Source organism: Belonocnema kinseyi, chromosome 1 (assembly GCF_010883055.1).
Source record: "Belonocnema kinseyi isolate 2016_QV_RU_SX_M_011 chromosome 1, B_treatae_v1, whole genome shotgun sequence".
Lineage (NCBI taxonomy): Eukaryota > Metazoa > Arthropoda > Insecta > Hymenoptera > Cynipidae > Belonocnema > Belonocnema kinseyi.
In genome coordinates, this window is record NC_046657.1 from 167044459 (window position 1) to 167067200 (window position 22742).

Genomic DNA, 22742 nt, shown 5'->3' on the forward strand with positions numbered 1-22742 from the left:
CGAATTGGGTCGATTAACTCAATATAAAAAGAAATAGAACTACCAGACTGCGTCGGTATAAGAAAAGTAGTGCACGAAGGCAACAAAATCGAAATCTTCAGACAGATAGAAGAAGGTTCTGTCGTGAATTGCGTGTAAAGCAAAATAACCCGCAAGACAGCGAAGTCCCTCAATTGGAAGATATGACTAACTACTGGTCGGGTCATTGGGAAAAAATGAACAGATGCAATTTGCACACTGCATGGTTCAAGCTGGAGAAACCAAGGGCAGGAATAGCCCTAAATGCATATGACAAACACTACAAGTTTAGATGTTTCAGCGGTCTTGAAAACTGCAAGTAACTGGAAAGTTCCAGGTCCGGACATGGTGCACAACTTCTGGTACAAGTACCTGACGAGTGTGCATCATGCGTTGGCAAGGTGTTTCAGAAGATCATTGAACACACAGATCTGATGCCAGGCATTATGCTAAACAACGAGACGCTCGAAATCCATCTGCATTTCAACCGATAGTTTGTCTTCCTTATCTTCATTGCAGATAAGATATATTCTCATTGATACGAGAATGACATCCTTACAGATGAACAAAAAGGGTGTTGTAATAACTCGCAAGGCTCTAAAGATCTAGTCACTATAGATGCTGTTGCCATTACTCAAGCAAGTAAGCATCAAAGGAACTTACACATTATATATATATATTGACTTTCTTAGTTATGCGATGAGGCTCTGGGGTGCGAGAATAAAGTATATTGATCATGGACAACCAAGGATAACTAGATCAATACAGATTACGGCGGGTATATTTCAAGAAGACTCCTTCAGTGCACTATGGATCTGTTTAGCGTTAAACCCATTAAGCAAAACACTAAATAGCATGTCTAACGGGTTAAGAATTCATTATAATGAGGATGGTCATCAAGTGACCCATCTTCTGTACATGGATCACTGAAGATGTACGCTAGATCAACCCAGAAATTTCACATATCCACATGGTGTTCGGGCTAGATAAATGCAGAACAGAGCATTTAATCAGAGGGGAATTAGGGTCCGCAGAGTTAAAGAAAGAGTTCGAAAATGACATCGAGGCAATAGCTGCGGGCGACTCTTATAAATATCTGGGTATTATTGAATCTAAGGGTATTCAGCATACAATAGTTAAGACAAGCCTAACGACTGCAAAGAGGGTTACGCAAAGGTACCAATGAATTTGACCTTGAATGTGATTTTGAAGATCATTCAGAGGTCAAAGTAACTTTTAAAAATTAAAACCGTTATTTTGACACCAGATTTAAATGGACAGAAAATGATCATTTCGTAAAGGTCAAATACGCGAAACTGGCTGAATTCTGTTCTGGTTTTGAATACTTCCTATTTTTAGCACTTCCCAAGAACAACGACGTAGACGTAACGGGAGTATGTTCCCTTTGGGGCGCTTGATTAATATGAGCATGTTCTTAAAATGCATAAGTGGAAATGACACCGTCTTGAAATGCCAAAATGAAACTCTCCGTGCCCGACTTCATTCCAGGTGATTTAAGGAAAGCAAACTTTAGCTCAGACGACATCGACTGATTCTTCACATTTCTGTGGAACATACCGTGCATCCTCTTATCAAGGAGCTGTTCACGGAAGTTTTTCCCCTGCACTTTCTTAATTCGGACTTTCAGGAGTGAGTAATTGAAATAGATAAGATTTGATGCATTTTGCTCGCGCCCCACATTTGAGTCAAGGCCGAGTGTTTCATAAGCATCCGCCTTGCTGTACTTATGTTGCTTTTGTTCATATGCATAACCTTTCGTGTCCCGATATGAACAGATCTGAGCTCACTCTTCGTCCATGGAACCTCTTCAAATGAATAGAGTACTACCAAGAAGGAAAGCATGTTCGTTGCAGATACTTTGTTCCTCACCAACAGTTCGGAAGAAAAAAGCTGCTGGATGAGACTTTGTATCTGCTTCGGAGAGCATCCTTTGTAGATCTTACGTTCTGAATGCGGCTCTGTGGCACGCCCAGGTATGTATAGGTCTCTCCAGAGAGGTGTCGTGCAGCGCTTCTATCAGTGAGCTCAGGATCTTTAGGGATGCCATTAGCTTTTCATCACTCCAAATAAGCCTTGGCTTCACAAGGACGTTAATAGAATGAGAAACTGTTGCGGAAAACGCGATATTTGCGTGCTTGACCGTGGATACCAAGAAATACCTCAGTTTCTTCAAAGAATTGGATCAAATGCAATAAATCCACCCCTATTGCAGCCAAATAAAATGCAATTCGGAGCTGAAGAGGTTAATCAATCATGATTAGTAACCAAAACAAGATAGATTAATGAGGCTCGAAACGGAAATTTTAAAAGTATACTTAAGTTCTTTGCTAATTAGGACTTATACACCACACTCTCCTAATTTAAGTGATTTTCTGCGGATTTGTGAAGGTGTAATCAAACAAATATTATGGACACATTACGATGTACTTTCGAGACAGACTAATATACAAATGAACCTAGTTTCATAAGATTCAGATTGTTTTCAAGATTTAGAAATGCCACTACATATAAATTATGGATTGCTTTTAATGAGAAATACGTAAACAATCCTGAAGATGAAAACCAAGGTGGACCTATACTAGGCTACTAATATACTTTGTAAAGCAGGGGTCAGAACTTTGGGATCATCAGTCATCACAGTACCTATTTTCGTCAAAATAGGTGAATAGGTGACATTTTTTCAAAAATAGGTCGCAAATAGGTGATAAAAAATGTTAAATAAGACAAACAAACATTTTGTAATTTGTTGTAAGCCGAGAGATGATCAGAAATTGTTTTCTACACATATAACGGCCACCTTAAAAAATGGAGTATTTACTTTTCCACTGAGAACTAATTTAAAAAAATTTTTTTAAATATATTTTTTAAAAATTAAAACATTAAATTATTTACCACATAGTTAAATCCCTTACCAAATTGTTGAATTTTCAAGCAAAATAGATCAAAAGTCTGAATTTTTAAAACATAAAAAGTTACATTTTTAACCAACAAATTAACTAGATGAATTTCTATTAAGAAAAATTAATTTTAAATTAAAACAACAACAATAAAAACGAATTTTCTACAAAAAAGTTTTTTTTGTACGAAATAGTTGAATTTTATACCAAATTTTTTAATTTTCAATAAAATAATTTAATCTCGACCAAAATAGATAAATCTTTAACGAAGAAGTTACATTTTTAACCAAGAAGAGATTAAATTTCTACCAAAAAATCAATTTTGTAGCAAGAAAAATTTTCCAGCCAAGAATGAAAAATAATGTTAACCAAATTGTTGAATTTTGAACAACAAAGATTAATTTGTACACAAAAATGTTATAGTTGATATTTCCACAACAAAATTTTAATTAAAAATAAAAAACAGCTAGATTTCACCAAAATGTATATATTTTCAACATGACTTGATTTTCACACAAAAAAATTTATTTTATACAAAAAAGAAGACGATTTTTCAACAAAAAACATAATTTTTTAACCAAAATGTTGAATTTTTAAACCAAAAAAGTTGATTTTTTAACCAAAAATGGAGTAAATAAATTTTCATTGAGAATGAATTTTTAATCAAGCCAAAAGCCTATCTCCATAAAACAATTTAATTTTAAACACTTTAAGATAATATTTGAATTTGCAGTTGAAACAAACTTTTTTACAACCAAAGTAATTTTTTATTTTATTCTTTAACCAAAAAAACGAACTTGCAACTAAAATTATGAATCTTCATCGGAAAAAAAATGAAATTTGAAAAAATTCGCTCCATTTTGAACCAAAGAGTGGAATTTTTAATAAATCATTTTTTGGTTCGAAATTCTACTTTTTGGTTACCAATTCTACTATTTAGTTAAAGATTTAACTTTTTTTTAAATTAAAGTCTTTTGTTAAAAAGTAATCGTTTTGGGTCGAAGATTTATATTGTTTGGTAGAGAATTAATTTTTTTATTGAAAAGTCATATTTTTGGTAGAAAATTCATCTGTTTTGGTTGAAAATTAATTCTTTTTATTTAAAATTCTATCACTGTATTTTTGTTTAGGAAATAATCTCTTTTACTTAAAAAACATACTTTTTGTGAAAATTCAACGCTTTTTTTGAAATTCATCGTTTTTGTTTGGAAATTAATACTTTCATATAAAATTCATATTTTTTGTTGTTGAAAATTGATCTTTTGGTCGAAAAATCTTTTTTTTGGTTATTGAAAATTCACCTTTTATATTTGAGAGTTAATAGTTTTTATTGAAAAGTCAATTATATTTTTGGTGTTTTGTTCCAAATTGTATAAACTGTTTTTGTTTAAAATTAATCTTTTGGTTCAAAAAATCTATTATTTGGTTGAAAATTTATCTTTTTTTTTTATTGAAAGTTAGTTCTATTTATCAAAAAGAAAGCAAATCAACAAAAAAAGTATTATATTTATGTTTCAGAATTAATCTGAATTCAGCTATTCTGTTAAAACTATTTGCCAAAAAAAATCACCTTTTGGCTAAAAATTCATCTCTTGGTTAAAAATTCTACTATTTGGTTGAAAATTCAACTATTTTGTTAAAGAGTCATCTTATTTGGTTCAAAATTGATCTTGATTGATTGCAAGCTAATTATTTTTATTTGAACAAAATTTTATATTTTTATTTCAGAATTAATCTAAGTTCAACTATTTTTTTCAAAAGTAATCTTTTTTTATCAAAATTTTAACTGAATTATTAAACACTTGTATTTTTGGATATATTTTTGGATCCTTTTGGTGTCAAAATTCTCATTTGTTAGAAAAGTCATAATTTTTAGTTGAAAATTCGTCTTCCTTGCTTCAAAATCAAACTGATTTGTATTAAAATATTCATCTTTTCAAATTTCAGATTTACGTTTTTTTGGAAATACCATCATTTGGATAAAAATTCGTCAATTAGGAAAGTGTAATAAAAACTCTATTTGATGTTCAAGATAAAATTTTGAATAAAATTGTACTTTTTCAACTGAAAAAAATGACCAAAGATGAGAAACCCCAAAACAGGGCATGTTCAATATTAAAAAAATAATAAAATTATTAAAAAAAAAAATAAAAATAATGAAAAAATATTTCAATTAATGCAAACAATTTTCAAATAAAAAAAATTCAACCAACAGTTTTAATTTTCTTACGCAAAAAGACTAATTTTTAAAAGATACATTAATTCTGCATTAAGTAGATGAATGTTCGACTAAAAACGATAAATTTACAATCAGAAAGATAATAGATAAATTTTCAGTTAAGAAACGCATTTTCAACAAAATATTTAACTTTTTGACAAAAATAGTTCAATTTCCATCAAATATACATTAAATTTTCAACCAAAAACGATAAATTAAAAAAAAGTTAAATTTTCAGTTTAAAAAATTATCTTAAAAATGCATTTTCAGCAAAATGGTTACATTGTTTGCAAAAATAGTTCAAATTTCAATAAAAATATAAATTTTCAAGAAATAAAATTAATTATCTACCAAAAGAGATGAATTTTTAACAAAATACATAAATTTTCAACCTAATAGTTGAATTTTCAAATAAAACAGATAATTTATGAATTAAAAAAAAAGTAATTAAACATTCAATTAAAGCAAATAATTTTCCACTAAAAAGATAAATGCTCAAGGAAAAATTCAATTAAATTTCAAACTAGAAAATGAATTTCGTGCCTAAAAAGACAAATTTGTAACAAAATGCATTAAATTTAAGAAAATCGTTTGATTTTCAACTAAAAAAGATTTGCAATGAAAAATGCAATAATTAAATTTTCAATTATTAAAAATAGTTTTCAACCAAAAAAGAAAAAAAATTTCAACCAAAAATTTTAATTTTTTACGAAAATAAAAATCAAAAAAATCAAAATCAAACAAAATATAAATTTTCAAACAAGAAAATTAATTCTCTACCAAAAGAGATAAATTTTCAACAAAATACATGAATTTAGAACTTAAAAAATATAAATGACAAATTAAAAAAATAGTTAAACTTTCATTTTTAACAAATAATTTACAACTAAAATGATTAATGTTTAAACAAAAAAAAAATTCAACTTACCACATGAATTTTATGCCGAAAAAGTCAAATTTGTAACAAAATACATTAGATTTCAAGCAAATTGTTAGATTTTAAACTAAAAAAGATTTATCTACAATCAAAAATGCAATAGTTAATTTTTTAGTTGAAGCAAATAATTTTCATCTAAAAATGAAACAAATTTCCAAACAAGAAGTTTAATTTTCTAAAAAAGAAACTAATTTTTAACAAAATATTTATATGAATTTTAAACAAAATAGTTAAACTCTTAACTAAAAATAATAAATTTACTATAAAAAGGATAATACGTGAATTTTAAATTTAAACAAACGTATTTTCAACAAATAATTCAATTTTTAACAAAAGTAGCACACTTTTCATCTAAAATATAAATTTCTAAGCAAGAAAATTAATTTTCTACCAAAAGACGCCAATTTTTAACAAAATACATGCATTTTCAGTCTAACAGTTGATTTTTAAATAAAAAAGATAAATTGTCAACTAAAAAGTGAATAGTTAAACTTTTATTTAAAGAATATAATTTTGAACAGAAAAAGAAACGAATTTTGAATTAAGTAATTGAATTTTTAACTAAAAACGAAAAATTTACAATCAAAAAACAAGAGTTAAATTTTCAGCTTAAAAAATTATTTAAAAACGCATTTTTATAAAAATGGTTATTTTTTATAAAAATAGTTCATTGTTCATCCAAATATATATTTTCAAGCAAAAAAAGAATAATTTTCTACCCAAAAGTGAATAGTTACATTTTCAATTAAAAATCTATTTCCAACAAAACGATAAAAATAACCAAGATTTTATCGACATTTTCGTATCTGAAATTATATAAATCTTATGCAAACAAAAAATATATATACAAAAGGGACGAAAATGCATATAAAGTCATTGTAAAATAACATATAATGTTATATAATGAATCGAAGAATATAATAATAACAGAGATGAGAGAAAATAATATTAAATAACCTACAAAAGCTACTTACTTCAATTTGTTGTTGATTTTTATCGCAGAATACAAGTATTGTTATAAATAATTCATTTTATTTGTATAAATTCTTGATCTTATTAAGAAAAAATGGCGAATTTTTTTACAATGGCTATGTAAGATCTAATAATTGTGTTTCTAACGACATTGATTTGACGTTTGTAACGCCATATTATTGACTTTAGGGTTAGGATTGTCCCTTAATACTAATTTTCAGGAATGACGGCGTGTAGATTGTGAAGCATAAATACAGGGGTTTAATGGATAACAAATGAGAAAAAAATTTGTTACACCGTCTTACACGCCCCTAGAAGAAACATGCTATTTATGATTGTCACAAATAGTTTAAACTAAGTCTACATATTAATTATCAAAAAATGAAAAATTAACATTATTAAAAGGTGTATTTTTTTTTAATTGATAGAAAAGTGAATATTAGTTTCTTTAAACGGAACGAGGAAAGACATGTGAAAGAAAATTAAATGAGTGTTTTATTAACCAAATTTAGAAACTGCAATTTTTGTATAAATTAAAAAAAACTATTAATTGAGTAAAAAATCAAATCATTCGAACTCTCTAAATTGAAAGTATTTACAATATTTATTTATTCGTAAAACGAATAAAGGACAGGATTCTAGATAATTCATATAATCTTCAAGCATTATAATTGTTTTAAGTAATGCCAAATATGATTGTTTATATATTTCGATGAAATTAGTCAATGTTTACGTTTTCTTTTAAGAGAAAGGAAATTTTATCAGGAATGAAATGGTTACTGTGCAATATCTGTTTTTTGGAATATTATAAAATTTCTTGTCATCAGAATCATAAGAAAAACAGGTCGTAGGGTGAGTGGAATCCCAATTGTACAATGAGGGTTAATTAAGGGATTTAATCTTATTTCAAAGATTTCAAGGGCTTTTAAGATATTAGAAAATAAAACAATGCAATTTTAAAGAATTTCTTAAACGTCATAAGGATTTTGAAAGATTTACTATGGTTTTTGAAAAGGATTTTATAATTTGATGTGATTTTTGACGCATTTCAATAAACATAAAAAATTCTAAACACATTAATAATATTGAAATAAATTGCAAAGAATTTCACAATAATTTAGGGAATTCGTATAGTCTTTGAAATATATTTGAAGATAATTTGCCTCCCCATAGAGGGAGGTTTGTGTGTCTGTATAACTTTTTTCTGTTCACCATATCTCGAAAATTAATAAAAGACCTGTAATCATTGAACGAATTGTGGCTCCGATTGAATATCCTAGCCTTACAGAACTTGTAGCTAGATGGGCCATTTAGAAGTAGTTTTTTTTGCGTCTAGAGATTTCAAACAAAAAAAAATGCATTGATTGAAATATTGTTGAAACTTTAATTACCTTACCAGTAAGGATGTATATGAAGTATCAATAAAATGATTTATTCTATTTATATGAGAAATTTTTTTTATATCAAAGATTTAAAGAATTGAAGAGTACTTTAAAAGATTTCCAAGAATTTTTAAGCGCGTCATGAAAAAAGCGCGCTTCCGAGAAAAATTTCCCCTACCGCCTCCGCAGAGGTGCCTTATCGAGAGGCTCGACTATGTAAAATAAGACACACCGTATATATAAAAAATATATAATTTTTCCGTCTGGGTTAGAAAACAAATATGACGGACGTTAATTTAAAAAATATTGTATATAAATGTTGATGATGCAGGATATGAGGAAGAATCAGAATCCGACGAGATCATCAATGAATCTAGGGAACATCAAGGGTAATGCCCCCCCCCCCCCCTAGAAATCTACGAGGGAGGGGCAAAGTATTAATTTGTCCCCTTCTCAAATAGAATGATTAAATTCATGGGATCATTCACATTTTTCCAAAATAGAAATTCTCATTTTGTTTGTCATTCACTTGAAAACTTTTAATTTTTTCTTTGTTCAATATTTGAAATCTATCTTAAATCTTTGTGAAATAATTTAAATCAATTCGAAATATTTTTAATCGTTGTGAAATCATAGCCCCATCTTTGTCAAATCTTCTTGAAATCTTTGCGAAATATTTTGTAATATTTGTGAACTTTTTTTAAATCTTTGGAAACTTGTAATTTTTCTGAAATCATTGTGATATAATTGAGATCTTTCTGGAATATATAAAATATTTTTGACATATTGGGTAATATTTATGAAATTAGACAAATCTTCCGAAAGTCATTGAAGTCTATCCGAAATCTTTAGGAAACGCATTGAAACCTTTACGAAATGTTTTTTATCTATCCGCAATCTTTGTGAAATATTTGAAAATCCTTTAAATCTTTCTCAAATCTTTGGAAAGATTTCAAAAATATCTTTGGTAATATTTGTGAAATTATTGAAATCTTTGGCAAATCATTGAAGTCTGTGAAGTCTTCTAAATTGATCTAAAATCTTTAAAATAATTGGGGAGTTATTGAAATCTTTGTGCAATCTTTGAAATCTATCCAAAATTTTGTTAAATGTTTGAAATTTTTAAAGAATCATAGAATTTATTGTGTACTCTAAAATTTATCTAAAATATTTGTGAAATAATTGAAGTCTTTGTAAAATCGTATAGGTCTATCCAAAATCTTTTTAATCTTTGTGAAAGCCTTAAAGAATCATTACATTTTCTAGAAATCTTTGGACATACTTTCGAACATATTGAAATCTTTGGGAAATCCTGGAATTCTTTGAAAGCTATCTGAGACCATTGCGAAATATTTGAAAAATCATAGAAATTGTTGTAAAATCTTTTTAAACTATTTGGAGATCTTCGCGAATTCTTTAAAAAATCTTTGCAAAATATTTTTAATTTTTGGTAAATTATTGCGAGCTTTGTTAAATCTTCTTGACATCTTTTAAATTCATCTGCAACTTTGCGGAACCTGTACAATCTTCGTGCAATCTTTAAATTATTTTGTAAATCATTGAAATCTTTCAAATCTATCAAATATCTTTGGGAAATCAGTGAAATCTTTTTAAAATCTTTGCAATATTGCTTAAATATAATATTGGTGAAATTATTGAAATTTGGAAAAACATTAAAGTGTTTGTGAAGGACATCCTTCTATCTGAAATCTTTAAAATAATCGGACACTCATTGAAATCTTTGAAATGTACCGCAAATTTTTGAATTCTTTAAAAATCTTTTCGAAACATTTGAAATCTTTAGAAATTTCGTGCAATCTTTTTAGTTTATTTAAAATCTTTGCGAAACCTGTAAAATGTTTGGGAATTCATTGAAATCTTTGTGAATTCTTTAAAAAAATTTGCAAAATATTTTAAATATTCAGTAATATATTTGTGACATTATTGACATTTTTTTAGATCTTTGCGAAATATTTGTTATCTGTAATCTTCACGAAACCTGTGAAATATTTGGGAAATCATCAAAATTTATCTGAAATATTTGTAAAATCTTTTAATTCTTTCGAAATTTTTATAAAAATATTGCAATCTTTGTCATTTCTTTTAAATATATTTGAAATCTTTGCGGAACTTGAGAAATGTTAGGGTAATCATTGAAATCGTTCTATCTTTGAAATCTTTCGCAATATGAATTTTATACCTGTATTTATCATTTACTGATTTTATTTACTGTTAAATCGATTTTCCTAGATTTCGGGAAATATCATCAGATTTTATAGAATTTGAACAGAATTGTTAATATTTTAATGGATTTCAATCAATTTATTTAGAAGAATTAAGGGATTTTAAAGGATGTAAAAGATTTGAAAATATTTTCAATAGATTCCCAGAATTTTTGGATTTTCTAAAAGATCTCCAGGAATTTTTCAGCGCTTGAAAAAATTGCAAAGTATTTTAAATGATTTTAAAATATTTTATGGTATTTTAAGGGATATTTAAATGTCCAGCATTTGGGCAAATTCTCGGCGAAGTTGCATAAATCGGGGCGAGCTGTCGCTGACTCTCAGTTTCGGACACTAGAATGTGAGTTTCCATTGCTGAGACTGTCACTTTCGCCGTGTTTTTAATTAAATGTCGCATTATTAGCTTAGTAAAGTATAAATAATATTATTTGTAAGACACAACCTTGCCGTTCAATTGATTATTTATTCTAAAAAAGTTGTTCAAAGTAGTTTATTTAAACCTCCAATTATAACCTCAAAGTTTTTCAATTGCTAATATAGTTAAGTAATGTATGTAATATAGTATCTCATAAATTTAACTTTTTAATCAAAATTAGTAAGTATGCATTAAAATTTAATATTATAGATTTGTATTAAATATTAATAAAATTAATATTAGCGATTTACTTTTTAAGATGAATTCATTAAATTAACTTTTCTGTTAAAAATGTATATTTTCAAATTAGAAATATAACTGTTTTGAAGAAGACTCATCTTTTTTATTTGAAAATTCAACAGTTTGGTTAAAAAAAATTTTATTTCTTGATTGAAAAATATTTTTTGATCAACATATGAACTATTTTCTTGAAAATTCGTCGTTTTGGTTCAAAAACGTATCCTTTTAATTATAAATTTCATCTTTCTTGAGCAAAAATGCAACTGTGGTAGAAAATTAATCTGTTCAGGTTGACGCTTCAGCAGTTTGATTAAAAATTCGATGTTTTTAAATTATTTCAACTGCTTTCAATATGTAATTAAAATCTTTTTTGGTTGAAATATCAAATATTAAGGGAATGTGATACTTACAGTTTCCCCAGCTTTTTTTCCACAAAAATGAAAACTTTTAAAAACTGAATTCGGAGATGCTATAAAATATCATAACGGACGTCCCCGGACTCTTTTTTTTAGGGATAATAACAAAAAAATGTATTGTGCTAAATACAAATTTTATGCATATACATTATTTTGAGGTTACGTCGTTTTGCATCTCTGCCTTTCCGATAATCTGGAAATTATTTATGAAATAAACTTTTTGATTGCCTGCAAACAAGGTTAGTTCCGGGAGAACAGTTACTATGTTTATTTGTAAGTCGAAAGTTTTCGGCCAAAAATATTGTGTAGTTTGGAAGTAACGCTCGGGTGAATTGTAACACACATAACCTCGAAATATACACGCACGTTGTTAGAAATATCAAAAACTTTTTAATAAAAAAAAAAAAACACAAAAAAAGTGTGTGGGGACGTCCGTTAGCATGTTCGCTATCATTTCCCAAAGTTTTAAGACAAAATATTTATTATTCTAGAAAAAAGCCGGGGGAACCTAATACTGGTAAAATAGACCATTTTCTAAGTATCACATGCCCTTAAATTTTTTGATCAGAATTTAACTTTTTTGGTTATCTTAATATTTCAATTTTCTAAAAAAATTCTTGAATTTTTAAATAAAAGGCTTATTTTCCACCAAAAGAGATTAATTCTTATCAAAAAATATTGTAGTTGATATTTCAAACAAAAAAGGTTTTAATTATAAATTAAATGTTACATGATTTTTGAAACAAATAAGATTTTTTATTAAAAAAAGAAAAATATTTCAAGCAAATTTTTTAATTTTCTACCATAAGAATATTATTTTCAACAAAACAGTTGCATTTTTCTCTCAGAAAAAAGTAGTTTATATTAAAATGGTAAATTTTCGAACCAAAATACGAATTTTAAACAAAATAGTTGAAATATTAATCGAAACAAATTTTTCAGTCAATACAATTTTCAACCAAATAATAAAATTTATAACCCAAAAATAAAATTTGTAACCAAAAAATAAAATTTATAACCAAAAAATAATTTAAATTGATATAATACATTTTTCAATGTATGTATTAACTTGAATTAAGATGAATTCTAATATCAAATTTACTACCAAACAGTTTAATTTGCAAGTAAATCGATAATATTAAATTCTAATGCACTTGCTAATTTTATTAAAAAATTTAATTTACGAGTTATTATTAAATTACTTACCTAAAGGAGTTGGCAAATTTTGAGGTTAGAATTAGAAGTTTCAATAAACCTACTTTGAACAACTTTTGTAGAATAAATAATTAAACGGTAATCACAATCCAATCTTGCTTTTTAATGTATTCTGTAATCAATTATAAGTAAATTGTGCCCTTTTATTTTGATAAACTGCATTGAATTTTTCTTGTCCCAGTAATTGCTTCTTTGCCCCAAAATTCGTGCCCCACTAATGGACAATCTTACTACCTTAAAAAATATCCATGTATCTTAACTAACCATAAAATTAATAAACTTTTGAAGAAAAGTACTATAAAACGCTCTTTTAGTAAACATAATCATGTTATGTTTATGAAATTCAGAAGTAAATGCACGAAAAACTGACCCTACTTGAAATGTTTTCTTTTCAAACTGCATAACTGAAACTTCGACTATATTTTACGACTGAAATATAAACTTTTAATAATAAATTGTATACAAAAAAAATCTATTTCTATTCGAAACCGAATAGATCGCGCAATCTGGTAAACTACCTCATTTTAAGAATATTTTTTCAAATTAATATCAAGTCATAATACTCTTCACCTGTTTTATAAAACTAAAATAAGCAACTAAATTGAAAGAATAAGTAATGTTCTTGATTAAACATTTAAAAAATAAGAAACATAAAAACAAATAATGGCATGTGATGCTTCGAAAATTGTCGATTTTACCAGTTTTAGGTTCCCCGGCTTCTTTTCTAGAATAATAAATATTTTGTCTTAAAAATTTGGGAAATGATAGCGAACATGCTAATGGACGTCCCCACACACTTTTTTGTAGGTTCATTCAAAAAAGTTTTAATTTAGCAAAATGTGATTAATTTGCATAGCGCTTAGGAAATAGTATCGATTTTTTCAGTGTTAGATTCCCCGGCTTTTTTCCTAGGATAAGAAATATTTTTCCTTCAAAAACTGGGGAATGATAGCGAACATGCTAACGGACGTCCTTACACAAAATAATGCATATGCATAAAATTTGTATTTAGCACAATAAATTTTTTGTTATTATCCCTCAAAAAAGAGTCCGGGGACGTCCGTTATGATATTTTATAACATCTCGAAATTCAGTTTTAAAAATTTTTCATTGTTATGGAAAAAGGCCGGGGAAATTGTGTTTCACACTGTGTAAACACATGCCCTTAATTTAGGCCTTAAAAATTAAACTACTTTAAAATTGTACATTCGAAAATTTAATTTGAAATTATATAAATTTTCTACACGAAGTTTCTTGATAACAATTAAGTTAAGGAATAATATCATTTTTTTATCTTTTATGAATTTTTGTTCGTGTTGCTGAAATTAGCAATTTTGTGACCTAATCTGCTTATGCATCATTCAAGCAGCCTACCGTTATGAAATACTCCGTAATTATTTGGAAATCATAAGAGCATTAAAATTACAGTCTTTTTTATATGATAAATAAAACTACCATTTTTTAATGAAAAATTACATTTTATTATTCTTTCGATATCATTACAAAATAACGCGACAAGAATATTCGGCTTATTACACTATCAAGAAATATATCATTTATCTCATAAATATTAAAAGGTAAAAAAAACCTTTCTTTCCATTGTAAAAAATTGGAAACTTCCAATAAATTGTCACGGCGAAGAAAAAGAAAAGAACATTTACCATTCCAAAATTCTCTCTACATATATTTTTTCATATGACTATTACAATAACAAAATAGTCATTATCTTCAATAATTATTGTTCAAAAAATATCAGACTATGGACATCATCGCCATCCCTTTAAATTAAAACTCTATACTTATAGGCACATAATTTGGCATATAAAATTCTCATTTTTCAGGGTTAATAAAATAAAATTGTCGACACTCTCGAGTCTGTTTTCTAGAAATGGTAAAAACAATTAGTTACCATGAAAAAAATATAAAATGATCACAAAGACACAATATTTCCACACTTTTGCTTACGCTTAAAATCACATCGACACATTTCCATTGCGCAGTAAAAATATATAATTTAATTTAGACGAAAATGACTCATGCTTCATATCACAGAAAAATTGAAAAGCTAGTATAAATTGACATATATAAAATAACATTAATATATAAATACTGTGATATATATTTACTTTGACACCATATTTGCCTCATTGTTTTTAAATCGGGGCAACATGATCCAAAAGAACCTCTATTATTGGTAAATTAGCATTAAAGCAGGCCCTTTGAAGTGCCGTTTTCCTATTTGAATCTGTCACATCGATACGCGCACCCCGATCAAGAAGCATTTGAACAAGTTTGGCACGATCAACATCACTAATTTTTTTATCTTCGGACCAATAGCTTTTCTTTTTAAGCAAATAATCGTGCTCAAGATTACCGTTAATTTCACCACAGGCGAAATGAAGGGGCGTTCCGTAATAGGAGATAGCGTTAATGTCCGCGCCCTTGTTCAGAAGCATCCGCAAAACTTCAAAATTTCCCGCATAGGCGGCACAATGAAGAGGAGTATATCCTTCAATTTCACCATCATTATTATTAAACGATGTGATATTAAAGGATAAGTTATTAAATGTTGCATTTTGATGTACTATGTCATTTTGTCCGGTTCGGATATTAATGTCGGCACCGCGATCCAGAAGTTCCTGCATCATCTGGCACGTACCATTTATGGCAACAACGTGCATCAAGGTCGTTCCTTTCGAGTTGTGAGCATTCACGTCGAAATTACTTTTGCCGTCCAAAAGTGACTTGAAACTTTCATTGTCCCCGTGTTTCACAACAAAATGAAGAAGTGTTGCATAATTTGGACTCAAGATGTCGAAATCCTTCTTCTGGATGAGAAAAAAATTTATCAAGTCCCGGAATCTAGTGGTACTGTCGTCCTCCCCATTTTTTGGGAGTCTATCTTCTTCCTTCATAAATATTTCTACTGCATTCAAAATCCTTGAGATTAGAGATTCTTCCAGGTCTTTTTGAAGTTTTGTGGAAACATCCAACACGTCCATGTTCTGAAATTAATGTGTAATTACTATAAAGCCCACGAAATATTTCTCGATAAAGTTTAAAAGGGAATGGAAAATAAACTAAATTTTGGAATTTATTGAGGGTAATTTTTGTCACGCTCAAATGATTTCGTAACAGCCCAATTTAAATTCAAAAGAATTAGATATGAATTGAAAAAATGTGTTTCAAAAATCCATATATTTTTGTGAAACTGGAATAAGTTTCGAGGGATTTTAGATAAAGAAGAATTCAATGCAATTCGTGAAAATTCAAGTTGAATTTGAAAACAAATGAAATTAAAACAATTTGAAAGAATTCAAGGCAAATTAAAAAAAAAGCAATCTCTTAAAATCTTAGAAATTACTAATTTCTAGCACAAGAAGTGACTAATGACTAGAAAATAATTAACGTTGAATTCAAAAGAATTAAAATGAATTGGAACAATTTTAAAAATCGAGAAAAATGGTATTGATCATATCAAGTTTTTATATCAGTTTCGTAAAATTATATCACTTTTTGGAAACATCCAACACGCCCATGTTCTGAAATTAATATGAAATTACCATAAAGTCCACGAGATGTTTCTCTGAAAAGCTTAAACGGAAATGGAAAATGAACTGCATTTTTGGAATTTATTGAGGGTACTTTTTGTCACGCTGATAGGATACTTTTTTCGCGCTCAAAGGGAATATATTACATTCAAAAGATTTGATAACAACTCAACTTACATTAAAAAGAATTCAAATGAATTGGAAAAAATGTTTTTAAAAATCTATATATTTCCGTAAGCTGGAATAAGTTTAGAGAGATATTAGATGAAGAATTCAATGCAATTCGTGCAAATTAAAGTTGAATTTAAACAAATCAAATGTATTTAAAACAATTTGAAAATATGAAGAAAAAACATAATTGAATTTAGTAAGTTTGAAAGGATCTTAGAAATATTTAGAAGGATTCAATGTAATTTGAAAAATTCAACAAAATTTCAAAGAATTTAAGGTAAACTCAAAACAAATCGATCCCTTGAAATATGTGAGACCCTACTAACTTCTAACATAAAAAGCGACTAATGACTACAAAACAATTCAAGTTAAATTTAAAAGAATTGAAACAATTTGAAGAATCGAAAAACATTGTATTGATTATATTAAATTCAGGGCACGATCTAAATGCTTTACAAAAAATATTAAAAAATCTCTTCAAATCCTTGAAACTCTACAAAGTACCTCAATAATGAATAAATTCTTTAAAATCCACTAAAATCCCGTTTAATTCTATTATATCTTCTGAAATCATGGGAAATTTATTAAAATACATTCAGTTTTAAAATCCCTTAAAATCATAGAAAATTTTATAAAATAACATTAAATTAATTTTTTTATTCTGGTTATCTTAAAGTTCCCTAAAATACTCCAAACTATAAGCTCCTGAAAATGACTTAGAAGTTTTAAAAATACCCTAAAATCTTAAACTGGGTGACAGTTTTAATCAAAGAAAAAAATTCCCGGTCATTTCCCGGTATGCAAATATCTTTTCCAGGTGACAACAATTTTTTAAATCGGACTCTATTCTAAACATTTTCCCATTTAAAGTAATACAAAAAAACAACAACAAATTAGAGGATTCAAAGTGGAACGCTTGAATTTTAAACTTTTAAAATTGAAGTTTGAAAGTTTTTCAATTAAAAAATGTTGTAATCAAATGCTTAATAATTTACACTTATAAACTGGAAGGGACTAACACTTTTCAACTGAACAGTTTTAAATGAAATGAACGTAAGTTACAAAATTCAGAATTGTTAACATTCATAAATTATAGAATTGGGAAATTTAGATTTGAAATTTTATTTCAAAATCTTGAGAAATCTAGAAGTTGATTTAAATTTGATCAAAATTAAAATTATCATTCAAATTTTTTCAGAACTTCGAAATGACTTAAAATTAATTATATGTGTCCTACAACTTTTCGAAACCCCTGCGAATTTACACAAATTTCCTTCAAATTTAAATTTATAAATAACATTTGAATACTTATTACTTGTAGAAAATCTCGAGTAATTTTAAGAAATATTTAGAAATTTTAAAAGGGTTCCAAAATAATAACAGCATTTTCTTAATATTTCTAGGAAAATTGAAAATGATTTTTTATTTTTAAATATTATTTTAACTGAATATTTAAAAAGATTTCCAAAATTGTAGAAAAAAGTATATTCTTTTAAATACACCATTTCAAAATATAAATTAAAAACACCATCTCAAGACATAAACTATTTGAAGACACTATTTCAAGTTAAAAATTAATTTTGAATCTTTTCGAAACTTCTAAATATCTCAAAATTATTCAAATTTTTTCCCACAAATAATAAGTGTTGAATTATTATTTCTACATAAAAATTCAACAATTAGACTGACGAATTAAACATTTTTTAATTAGAATAATAAAAAATGTAACGTTAAAAGTTTAAAAGCTTTTTAAATTTAGAATGATTTAAATATTTCTCAGCCAAACAATTTACTTTCAAATTCTTAAGATTTTTTTTAACTGAACGGGTTAAAAATGGAATATTTTGGACTGAAACAATATTTTTAATTTAATATAAGCCTTTAATTACGAATATCTTATCATTAAATTATTTTTTAAGTTGAAAATAATTTATAAAGTTTCCATCGCACGTTCAAATTTTTTTAATGGCTAAGACTTTCGAACTGAAACAGTAACAATCTGGAAATTCGTCAACTTTGAACAAATTGAAAATCGTGTTATCAACGAAATTATTGTTCCGTTTTAAAAATTAAAATCATATGCCTAAAAATAAAAATAAAGCATTTTTAAAGTGAAATACTTTTGAATTACGCATTGTACACTAAATAAATTCCCAGTCCATTATTTCCAGTTACTTCTTACATATATTCTGCGATTTTTGATTTTCCATACTCCCTAACTCAAATAGGGAACCCGTAGGGGCCAAATATTGAAGACAGGGCACTTCAGGGACCTTAACTGAATATAGGGTACAATAGGAGATATAGGGAACAGTATTTGAGGCCTAGTATAAGTATGTAATTAAAATAAGAAACTTTTTTATCTAACAAAGAAAAATAAAGCGATGCATACTGAACACATATTAGCAGTAAATGCACACGCGCAAAGCGCGCGTTCGGGTCTCTAGATTTCCATTTCATAACAGAAAAATATGCAAATTTAAAAACCAATTATTAAACCAATTTTTTTAATACAAAGTTTAAAATATTTTTCAAAGAATCAGTAATTCCGAATTGCAAGCTTTGGAAATTAAAAATATATAAATACGAAATTGGTATGATTTTAGATTAAAATTCAGAAAATAGGACAATGTCAAAACATTAAAATTTGAATATTCAAAATTGTGTAATTTAAAATTCTAAGGAGCCGAAATTATATTTTTGATAACTAAAAAAGTTCAAATTTAATAATTAAATGTATTGAATTTTAATCATTTTTAATTCAAAACGACTAAATGTTCACAATTTAATAATTAAAACTAAATTGATTCTTTCAAATTCAAAGCATCTGAAATTCTCCAATTTTAAATTGTTATCATATAATAACAGTACAATTTAACATTACAGCTGATTAAACAAGTGTTTCCAAAATTATAAAACTAATTGCATTATTTCAACAACAAAAAAACTTTCAAAATAAAAAGTAATGTTTAATGGGAAAAATTTTAACATTTCTTCTCCGGAACGTTAAAACTTTAGATTTATTATTCATTCTAGAAATTTCCGAATCAAATATTTTTCTACAAAATTGTTGAGTTTCCTACAAAAGAGTTGAATTTTTAGCCAGAAAATATATATTTTCGGTAAATAAATATAATTAAGGAATAAATAATTCGTTTTTCAGCTAGAAACAAAATTAATCCTTAACGAAAACTGATAGCCAATACTGCAACCCAGAAAGGCTTCACTGTGAAATCAATAACAGTTAAATTCAATAAAAATGAAAAAAAGATTTGAACTGTCAATTTTCAGTAAGAAGCACTAAATATCGTTTGTTGAGTCCCAAACTATTATAATTATGAAAAACAAACTTTTTTTATACTCGTAAAAATATTGAAAGACACGTTTTTCGGTGCTTTTTATTCAATTTCCCAAACATCCAAATCGATCTCCTGGTTCGCGTAAACATAAGTTGGATTCGAAAAAAAAGGTGAATCTTTGTTTGAAGTTATGCTGACATAGCCGTAAGGGCGTTGGAACGAGGACCCAACCTTAAAATTGAAATACCTCAGTTTAGTCCATAAATTCTAGAATAACATATTTCTTAGAAAATAAGGGCATATTCCTGTTTTGAATGAAATCCCCTTAATTATATATAAAATATGTAATTCTAGAAATTAAGGAATAAACTGCAGTAATTCAATATTGAGATGGGGCCCTCGTCCCAACCTCCTTAAGTCGCTCCAAACGGCTGTCAAATTCGCTATCGTCAAAGTAGGTGAAAACAGTTGAGTTGTTGAACGCAATATTTTAACCACATAAGCTAACAGCAATTATACGGGTCAGTTCGGAAAGATTATTCTCGAAAATACTTTTGTTCCCGTTTAGACATACTTTAGCGGTGGTGAATTTGACGGCCATTTGAAGCGCCTTAAGAGTTCGTGCACATAATACGGCATACGCTTTTCCTTTGATTAAATAAATATGAGAATAAAATTGCCGTGAATCCAAAAGGGATACTACGTAATAAACAAAAGGAAAACGGTCGACGCATTATTTGAATGACCCTCAAGGAGGTTACAATAAGTAAAATCGAAGATTTATTAATGCTCTTCAAATATTTTAGGCTTGTATTGATTTCGCGTCGTTTTTTAAAATATAAGAATTTCTTACCTCCGTTTGTAGACAATATCTGGATTTTTTTTGAAATAGCAATGTTTATACAGAAGGGAAAACTGTTAATGTAGTAATTTTGGCATAAAATGAAATTTTAGAATGTTCAGGTTAAGGCTCATTTACATATCTGTTTAAAAAACTCTAATATGTGAAAATAATTTTTAATGTTATCTTATCTCATACTAGAAACTCCCCGAGCAAAATATCCGGAAAGTTTTAAAAAAGGAACAAGCTTATGCCACTGCCAAATGATAGTCAGAGAAAGAGTTTTACTAAGAGAGGTGTAAATGAGCCTTAACTTAACCTTTTAAAATTTCATTTTACGCCTAAATTACTAAACAGTTTTTGCCTTATTAAAAAGACTGCTATTAAAAAAAAAAAACCTTTCTAGTTATTAAAAAAAAGTACTGCGATTTAAAAAATGTTTAATGCTAGAATGAAATATTTGTGTTCATTCATTCTCCTAACAGTGACGCCACTCAAAAATATAAAACGCTTCTTCGCCATTAAAGGTAATTTTCGTAACGTAAATAATACGTAAATAAATGAATAAATTAGATAAACCGAAATAGACAATTATTTGATCAAATATATCTTATTGATTGAAATGCGTTAATTTTAATTAATACTTTTGATACAAACACAAATTAGGTAAACTTTTCAAATTCAAACAAATATAATATATATAATAATATAAATATAATTCTAGAACAATATTAAAACAAAAAATATATGTACTTACATTCATAATCTGGGATGCCATTACGTTCACTCGAATCTTTATTTTTGTCTTTGATGTGTGGACCGTACGAAGCGAATGACTAAACGTTTATCAACTGTTTACCAACGTTTGTTAATGTCGACTGGGGAGTTTAATGAGACGCCAGAGGTAGAAGTACTTCTGCGCAAGCCCTGAGCAAATTCTAAGTGAAAACTCTATTCGACATGCGCAGAAGCCCGGAGCGCATCATAATGTCTACACTGAAAAATGGAAAAATGATATAGAATTGCAAAATTACTTATGAATTTACAAAAGATCGTTAAAAATATTCTTACGGCATTTATATTAATTATATTTTCTCGGATAAAGTATCAATTTGACACGATGCTTCCTATATTATTAGGCTTGAAGTGCAAGGCGCAAAAGCTTCCAATGCAAATAGAGAACAGCGCAGGGCCGACGCAGTGCGGGGCACCTATACAATTCTTATTATCTCTGCACAGTCTTCTGCAACCCGGAAGGTTTTTCACTGTAGCAAGATTTATGTGCGTTAAGAATTTAAATTGTCCGTTTTTGGTTAAAAATTGGCCTCTTTTAGTGTAAAAATGAACCATTTGCAGGGTGGCCGTTTTAATCAATGAAAAAAATTCCCGGTTTTTTCCCGGTTCACAAAAATTTTCCACGGTCACTGAGATTTAAAAAATTAAACACTAAATCTAAAAAGTGTTCCATTCGAAGTAATAAAAACTGAAAAAAGCACTCAATGTGAAACTCTTGAATTTTAAGCTTTAAAAATTGAAGTTAAAAAGTTGTTTCATTCAACAATTTTGTATTTAAATTCTCAATAATTTAAACGTATAAAATGAAAGCTGCTAACACTTTTCAACTGAACTATTTTAAATTAAATGCTTCTATAAATTGTAGAGTTCAAAGATTCAGATTTATTTCCAAAAATATAAATCCACGTTATCATTTTCAATTGTCTGAGCTGAAGAATCAGTGAATGAATTTTAAAATGTTTAAAATTACACCATTTTCAAAAAAATTAAATTCTAATTCCAGCTCAGAATTAGTTAAAAGTTGAAAATTTCCTGTTCAACTGCATTATTTTTACTCTTTTCGAAAAATCTCCATTTCAACTAATTGTAAGAATTACATTTTTTTTAATTC

The 22742-nt window shown here is 27.6% G+C and overlaps 2 protein-coding genes across 2 annotated transcripts in view; both read right to left on the bottom strand.

The window, feature by feature from the left end:
* LOC117181080 (serine/threonine-protein phosphatase 6 regulatory ankyrin repeat subunit B-like) overlaps positions 1 to 22742 on the bottom strand; it is a 43815-nt gene that overhangs the window by 7346 nt on the left and 13727 nt on the right. The window contains exon 3 of the mRNA XM_033373652.1: positions 15241 to 15979. Coding sequence (XP_033229543.1) covers positions 15241 to 15979 — 739 coding nt within the window. The remainder of the gene's footprint in view (positions 1 to 15240; positions 15980 to 22742) is intronic.
* On the bottom strand, positions 14432 to 21738 carry LOC117169553 (ankyrin-1-like). The gene is made up of 2 exons (XM_033355981.1): positions 21594 to 21738; positions 14432 to 15979 (listed from the first exon to the last, which is right to left on the bottom strand). The coding sequence occupies exons 1-2, from the start codon at positions 21612 to 21614 to the stop codon at positions 15128 to 15130; spliced, it is 873 nt and encodes a 290-aa protein (XP_033211872.1). The 5' UTR covers positions 21615 to 21738; the 3' UTR covers positions 14432 to 15127.

Excerpts from the sequence above, each read along its gene's own strand:
- LOC117169553 (XM_033355981.1), bottom strand. The coding sequence starts at position 21,614 with ATGGCATCCCAGATTATGAAT. Across the intron at positions 15,980-21,593 it reads TGGCATCCCAGATTATGAAT|AACATGGACGTGTTGGATGT; the intron begins GTAAGTACATAT and ends CATTAATTTCAG.